The sequence below is a fragment of the Otolemur garnettii genome, unplaced genomic scaffold (assembly GCF_000181295.1).
Source record: "Otolemur garnettii isolate 467f Iridium unplaced genomic scaffold, OtoGar3 scaffold00104, whole genome shotgun sequence".
Taxonomy (NCBI): Eukaryota; Metazoa; Chordata; class Mammalia; order Primates; family Galagidae; genus Otolemur; species Otolemur garnettii.
This window is the reverse complement of record NW_003852499.1, coordinates 3,064,621-3,072,732: the sequence shown is the minus strand read 5'-3', so window position 1 is coordinate 3,072,732 and position 8,112 is coordinate 3,064,621. Positions and strand designations below refer to the sequence as shown.

The window sequence follows — 8,112 nt, the reverse complement described above, 5'->3', positions numbered from 1 at the left end:
GCTAGGGAGACAGCCACAGGCAGAGGTCTGCTCCTGGGGCCCCCAGTCCTGGAAGGGGACCTGATCGTGGGAAAGCAGAGGGATCCTAAGGTTGCACTTTGCCGATGGCACTGCCTGCTGGGGAATCTGGAGACGGCAATGAAATTCTACAGGAGATGAAGCTGGAAAATTCTACCCTTTTGCTCCTCAGCCTGCAGACAGCTTGATGGCTTTCTCCTTTCTGACATGCCTGGTGGACACAGCCCCATGAGATAAAAGGCTGGGGCAGTCCAACCCTGCTCCATCTGCTAATCACTTGGATAACAAATCTATACTCACCATCTGCAGCTAACACTGCCACTGCTGTCATTTCTTCTCTAGTTTACGCATTTTAGCAAATGCTTCGTAACATCTTGAAACTCTAAGGCCTTTTCCCTCCCTGCTATGAACCCTGCCCCAACACCAAGGCCAATGCTTCTTTGTTTAATTTGCAGGTATCAGGTCCTCGGGGGCCTGAAGACTCCACGTCCCCTTCATTGTTATGATTCTGGCCCCCACCAATCACAGGCGACAATTCAGAGGCTCAGGTGGAAATCTCTGCCATTGATTTCCAAGGTCACTTCCAATTTTAAAATCTTATAACTCTGAACCCTCACATGGCTTTTAACCCTATCACCTTACCTCTCCAGATAGTTTGGATATTTTTATACAATGAATAAGGCCAGAGAGGGACATGTTGCCAGATGTACTCTACCATACACATTTATTGAATGAACGAATGAATGAATGGTGAAAAAATTATTTGGAAAAGTGAAAAAATATCTGTTCTATACTAAAAATTGCCTGTCACATTGCAAGGGGGACAAATCCAAAGGAAGGACTTTTTGCTGAGTAGGATGACAGGGAGGAACAGCCCAGAGAGCGTTATCATGAAATAAGAGAGTCAGGTTCCAGCTGCTGCATGCAGGACCCAGTCATCTGGGGGGTGGGGAAGGGCAGAGGGGGACAAGGCAGCCAAAGAAGAAATGCAAGTGGCAGGTGCAGAGGCAGAGACCCCAGGGGGCATGTCCACTAACTGTGGCTGTGTGTTTTGCAGTGTGACCACCTCACTTCTCTCCATGGGATCTTCAGTAAAGTCTCATTAAAAGTATCCTGGATCTGCTCTTGGGCATGTGCAGAAGAGGTCCTCCTTCAAGATGGGCACAGAGGCATGGACAGGGCCTGCCTGTAGGGCCTTGCTAGATCTGGGTTACAGATGAGAGAGGCTGGGAGGAGAGACAGCAGACACAGTGGAAGGAGGAGGAGGAGAAGGGGCAGAAAAAAGAGGAGGTAGATAGGGAAGAGGGAGGAGGGAAGAAAGAAAGGAGGAGGAAGAAGAGGAAAACTGTTCAATAGGATTTTCATTCTTTTAATAGTAATTTGAGCCTCTTCCCAGTGTATCTGAGGCATCACAGTAATTCAACAGTGATGCCACTGCATCGCATGTCTTGTAAATATTTGGGGGATAAGAAAATTAAAGCCAATGTTACCTAAAAGATAAGTAATCAGGCCTGAAGGTCCAAAAATTTGGAGAACTTATCTCATAAACATGTCTAGAAGGGGTCTGGGATGAGGTACGGACTGGCACATGTCTTTAATTTCCTTCAAGAATCCCCTTTGAACTGTGTGCGCTCAGCTCTCCCAGTCCCTACAGGAATTTCCTCCAAGTTCTCTGAAAAGAGAATCTGGTCCTTTCAGATGTCTGCTCCAACTAGAAATGAGTAGCTCCCTTCTTCCGTGCAGATAAATCACAGGCCCGGCTATTATTTATTAGTTTTATTTTTAAAAACAGCCTGTGCCTGTGCTTTAGGGCCATGAGCCACCATAAATAATGGGCATTTCTAATAAAAAAAATCCAAATCCACTCGATAGGCCACTAAATCAGGCGAGTGCCCCAGCTTAGAGAAGCCCTGAGCCGTGGTCTGTGCCTGCCCGGGCCTGCTGTGGAAGGGATCTCAGGGAGCACCTGCCGGAGAGGCAGAGAATGGATGTTCAGGGGAAGGGGGAACACCAGGCCTGCAGCTGCAGTTTCACTTCTGGATCCCTTTCAATAGCCAAGACGGGAGCCTCCTCTGCCCATGACAGACACCATGTGGCTGAAGAAATGGAACAAGCATTTCCAGAGGCCACTTGGGAACCTGTAGACCTGATGTCCACAGGTCCGGAAGGGCAGTGTGCATTTCAGGATACTCCTATAAGCCACAGATTTCTGGAGAGGTATGAATCTGAGCCACAGGAGGACACGGTCCAGCCTGTGCCCCATCTAATTTCAGGTAAGGTACCTTTAGATTCCTCTGCTGTGTGGGTACAAAGGGGAGTGTGAGATGGAGATAGAGTGAGAAGGTGGACAGGCAGTCCCTCCCCATCATTCATGTGCTCCTGACATCCCACCTGCCCTAGGAATCACCCACCCCCCAGGCTGATTAGAGACCATCTAGAGGCTCCACCTGCTCCTGACTCATGGGAGTTGATTCCCAGCAGAGGGCAGAGTCCATGAGGGGCCAGCCAGGACAGTCAGGGACAGGTCCTATGCAGAGCCATTTCCACCTCTACCCTTTTTCTCCTACGTGTTATCCCTCTGGTGCATTGTGTCATGAAAAAATATGAGTGCAAATGACCCAGCTGTTAAGCTGCCTTGGAAAATAATTAGTATGAAGGCCCAGCTTTGTCCCAGGGGGCCAGCTTAGGACTCAGAGTCCTTGGAGCTCCACCCCAATCACATGGGAGCAGCACAGCCAGCAAGAGGACTCCAGCTGAACAGAATCTGAACCTTGGGAAACCAACTCCTCCTGACTGGTGTCCCCAGTGGCCCAGCTGGCAAATGCATAATGGCAGCAGCAAGACAGAATGAGGAGATGCCCAAGCGGACATCTCAACTGGTCCCAGCCATGGCACCAGCCTGGGCAGAAGCATGGCGGGGCTGTACATGTGTAGTTGAGTCTAAGCACAAAGACGCCCACTCCTCCTCTTATCTCTCCCCAAGGCACATCAAGCCTTTGCAAACAGCAGTGTTTTCTGACACCCCAACCATCTGGTCTTCCCTCCATTTGCGTATAGGGTGGTGGGGGGACTGTCTGAGCCTCCAGTGTGATGTTTTTCCCTGACTGTGCTATAGGGTATGAATCATTCTAGGAAAATCCAGCCAGATAGGTAACTTGGTGGCCAGCACATGGACTAAGGGAGCTGAGAATGCCTGAACTGGAAATTTGTGATGGTGTGTGTGACACATGCATGCACCCTGGACAGCTTCTCAGCATAAGGGGGTCTGTCCCCAGGCCAGGAAGGTAACTTATTGCAGACAAAGGAGCAGGAGACCTACTACGCTAGCTGGCAGCCTAGTCCAAGAGGATAATGCCCCTAAAGCATCTCCCTTTTATTCTTTTTTTAAAAATTTATTATTTTTTCATTAATATGAGAATACAATATTTAGGTTACATTGTTCTCACTTCCAGGGTAAAGGTCCATTTGTAGAAGAGCCCCTCACCCAGGGGGCATGTTATACATCCTCACAATGTGCACAGTAGGTGAGATCCCGCCTCATGCCCTCCCTCCTTCTGCCATAGATCCTCCCCTCCCTCCCAATCTAGGGTATCTCCTTTTAAGGAAAAGGGGACCTAAACAGGAAGGGCACACCTGGTGAGAGACAGAAAGAGAGACAGCATGCCAGGATGACACTCAAGGTTAGGCGTGAGCATGTGTATGGTTGGTGGTGTCATCTCCTGAGATATTATCAATGAGTGAAAGGGAACCAGTTTGGAGGAAAAATTAAGAATTTAAAGTCAGGCACATTGAGCCCTTGGGCTCCTGAGTCATGGCCCAAGGCAGAGAAGCATTATACAAATCCAGAATCAGCCTTCAAAGTGTCCGTGGACCAGCTTTGGGGAATCAGAAATTTGAGTAAGTCAAAGTCTCCAAGTCGAGGTTGGACTAGGTGATTTCCTCCCCTTCTCCCTACCAGTCTTCCATGTTCTACATGTAAGTCACAGGCTGTGACAGAAGAATGGAGGGGGGTCCTGGGATGAAAATCATAAAAACCTTCCATCCAAGAGTCCTCAGGTGGGTGAATTTGTTTTTCCAAGCCTTGATGTCCTAATTCCTAAAATGGCACCTTCCTTAAACATTTGTTGTGAAGAGCAAGCCAAGTCAGGCATGGAAAGCTCCAAGCACAGCCAGGGCCCACACCTTTGCTTTTATTGCAACAGTGTAGTGAGAGGCTCCATTAGAGATTTGCACTTTTGCTCTCATTTCTTTAAGGAAAGAGATGCCAGCAAGTTAGCTGCAAATCCTTGATAGAGTCCTTTCAGAGAAAGCACTCTGGCATCACTTGCAGTGGTATGGTCCCCTGCAGTCACTGAGGGTCACCTCCTTCAGAAGGGACTCACCAGATCTGCTGTATTTCGAAGGCTTCAGAAAGAAGCTCTGTGCTCCTAGGATGGGTTTCCAAGGAGCGAAGGGAGTCTCGGCTCTGGCTCAGTGTGTTGGATGACACCTTGGAGATGCAGGTGGAGGTGCATATGTGTCATGGAAATAGGGGACGCTGATGCTGCAGCCCCTGGTCAGAGCCCACCCTGAAGGGGAAGAGTGTTCTCCCTGGAAGAGCTCACACTGTCCAGCCCTGCAGTGTGGAGGGCCCACTCAGCAGTGGTGCAGCCTCTTCCGTCAGATGGGCAGGGTTGGTGTCCAACAACAATGTGCTATAGCCAGGAGGTTTCAGGATGTGAAAGGCTGGTCCTACCCCTGTTCAAGTATGGATATTGTCTGAGCTCCTCTGCCACCCAGAATCTCAGCAGGAAGCAGGATTGACCTCAGGTGAGTTAAAGGAAGTGATTCTAATGAAAACCCTACTGATAGCAGTGCAGAGACGAGAGGAAATGACATGACTGAAGCCTGAGAAGGACTGGGAAGGAGGACTCATCCCACAGACCTGTAACTATGAAGAGGTGCAGTTTGCCAGAGAAGGGGGTGAATCCAGAAACAGAGAAGGAACACCCCCATTCCCTGCTCAGCTGGAGAAGACATCTATAGAGAAGAGGTAAGAACAGAAAGACCACCACGATCCCGTGCCTCCTCCTCCAGATGGTGTAAGTCCCTGTTCTTAGAAGGGTCAAAGGGAAGAAGAGGAGTCTATTGAACTTCTTGGTAACAGGAGAAATGAATGCTTCAGTAGAGAAATTAAAGTGACCTATTCATGGCTACCGCTCATGTCCAGGAAGGCATTCTTACCAGATATTCTTACCAGATATGGTAAAAGTAGCCATATCACTGGCAACAGTTTCATATAACCTGTAGGAACTGCTCCATGAACTTGGGCTACACCATCATCACATCTTTTTATTAATAGTAACAGCCTCCCACCATCCTCTCTCCTTCCCAGACAGCATTTAGAATAATTTAAGCCAACTTCACCAAGGGGGCCTCCAACAGGGGTGGAATCCACTCTTCCCAGGCCCAGCAGATGGGGCAGTGGGAGGCTCTTCCTTCCCCAACTGCCAGAGGCCACCCAGCAAGTCAGGGGCTAGGGGCAAAGCAGGAGGGGAATACAGCCCAGCAGACCCCACTCTCAGGCCAGATTTCCACTTAGCAATGCTGTGGTCAGTCCCGAGGCAGGCATGAGGCCCTGCTCTGCTCCCCTCTCCAGCCCATGCTTGGCCCAGCCCTGCCACATGTCCCAGCTGTGGTTGTCTAGCCCTGAGCAGGCTCCGCTGCTGTGAGCAGACACCCCTCAACCCAGGACACTGAGTCCAACAAAGCCAACACTCTCACCCGCACTCCATAAACACACATTGTCCACATTTAGAAATTAACCCCATCCATATATATCCAAAATGTTCTTCTTTAAGAGTTTTTGGTGGCCTGGCAGCCACGTGTGTATTTGGTAAAGAGTTCCCCACTTTTCTTTCTTCCTGCTCCTCTCTCCTTAGTAGTAAGATGACCACCCTTGGCTGAGGGCAGCTCAGAATAGGAGGAAAAGGTTTAGACTCCAGATTTCCTGGTGGCATTTCCATTTTTTTTTAAATTTCTTTCTTTTTTAAAAATTTAATATTGCTTCAGGACCCTGAACTCTGCGAGACTCTGATGTGTCCTCATGCCTGTAGGCCTAACAGACAGGTGATTGTCCCCAGAGCTTGCTCCACTGCACTCCTCCCTGTCCAGGGCATCCAACCCACAGCACTGTCCCTGTGCTCAGAGACCTCCACCACATGTCTGGTGTACTGCATTTCAAGCCTTCTGGAGCCATGGCCTTTGTCTTCCCAACACATGTAGAGTTTCCTGGGGAACAATTCAGCTCCATATTATAAGGCAGCAGAGCATCTGGTCCCAGCAAGGACACTGTGACCAGACTTAGCTTCTTACTAGCTCTGTGACCTGTTATTCACCTCTCTATGTCTCAGTTTTCTCATCTCTAAAATGCAGTTGATAGGATTATCTACCCTGTTGGGGCTCTTTTGAATATTACATATACTGATGCATGGAAGGTGCTTAGAACAGTGTTTGGTACAGGTAAGTAGCATGTAATCATACACCTATGTCAAATCTCTATTTGACATATACCTTAGTCCAATCTCTAAGTAAAATGTAAAAATCTCTAAGTAAAAAGTAAAAAAAAAAAAAAATTCTCTTACTCAAATCTCATAAGTAAAATGAAGGAAATGACCAATTCCCAGCATTACTGTGAAAACCGTGTGGGACAAAAGTAGCCATCCAGTAGCCATCCAGTGCTTGGTACATGGCGGGCACCAGTAAAACTCCGGTCCTTTTCTCCATCCCCACTTCCATTCCCATCCTGGTCCCCACTGCAGGAGCATCTGAGGCAGTGACACTCGGGAGTGAGTGTCAGTAATGTTTAAGCAGCACATGTGCACAGCCATTTTCATAATAACTGGAGACTTTGGTTTGACTCAATAATGTTTTCTAAGTACCTACAAAGAGCCCAACCCTGGGACATGGAGACAGTCAAGGTGAAAGAAGAATGAAACACACAGCTCTGATCCCTGAACTCTGCACACAGTTTTGAAAGAGGGAGGACAAGGAGGAAGAGGAGGAGGCAGAGCTGGCCCTAGAGGCTGCCTATAAAGACAAGCCTATGCGTCTGACTGCTCAGCCTGGAAGTCTGCCGCCAGCCCTGCCTCTGGCTAGAAAGAGTCCCCAAAGCTAGAGTGCGGACAAGGCCTCTTCTAGGCCAAGTCTAACACATGCCTATGTTGGTTATGACAAAAGTCTATAGTTTTTATTTATTTTTATTTTATTTATTTTATTCTTCTGGAGACAGAGTTTTACTCTGTCACCCCTGGGGTTGAGTGCTGTGACATAGCTCACAGCAACCTCAAACTCTTGGGCTCAAGGGTTCCTTTTGCCTTGCCGCCTGAGTAGCTAGGACTATAGGTGCTTACCACAATGCTTGGCTAGTTTTTCTATTTTTAGTAGAGGTGGGATCTCACTCTTGCTCAAGCTGGTCTCCAACTTCTGAGCTCAAGTGATCCTCCTGCCTTGGCCTCCAAGAGTGCTAAGAGTGCTAAGATTACAGGTGTAAGCCACTGTGCCTGGCTGAGAACCTATCATTCTCAGAAGCAGCAAGAATTCTTCTCCCAAATGTGTGCACTCAAAGGCACAGTGTACCCTTGGGTCCTGGCCTCGAACTGGTTGGCTCAGTTACCCTTGTCTCCTTGTCTCATGCCCCACCCTTTCACCACACCTGAACCCTGTCCTGTGTGCCTGCAAGTCAGTGTCCCAAGGACCTGCCCAGCCTTTGCTTGCTTCCCCTGTAAAAAACTGGGCCGACTCCCTGGAACCCCTCCAGGAATGAACAGATCCCTAAGGAAGGACTAAGAGAGACCTCACCCAGCCCATTCACTGGAACTCTCACTGCTTTGCACACAAACTTTGGTTACTGATGCTTGCTGCACCTGGCTACACACTCTAGCTAATGGGCCTTGGTTGGCCAGGCTCCCTCTAAGATCTCAGACAAGACTCCAAAGTTTCACCCATTTCCCTAGAAACCCCCCTCCTACCACCTCAGCATTCAGCTTGTTCCTGCCTTACCAAGTGCTATGTCACTTCCAGACTCCAGCAAGTCTTGCACCCACGCCCATGACT

The 8,112-nt window shown here is 48.8% G+C and overlaps 1 protein-coding gene across 1 annotated transcript in view; it reads right to left on the bottom strand.

The window, feature by feature from the left end:
* Positions 1-8,112, bottom strand: part of ANO2 (anoctamin 2) — a 337,924-nt gene that overhangs the window by 64,520 nt on the left and 265,292 nt on the right. Inside the window, exon 17 of the mRNA XM_012809303.1 lies at positions 7,542-7,559. Within this exon, the coding sequence (XP_012664757.1) occupies positions 7,542-7,559 (18 nt within the window). The remainder of the gene's footprint in view (positions 1-7,541; positions 7,560-8,112) is intronic.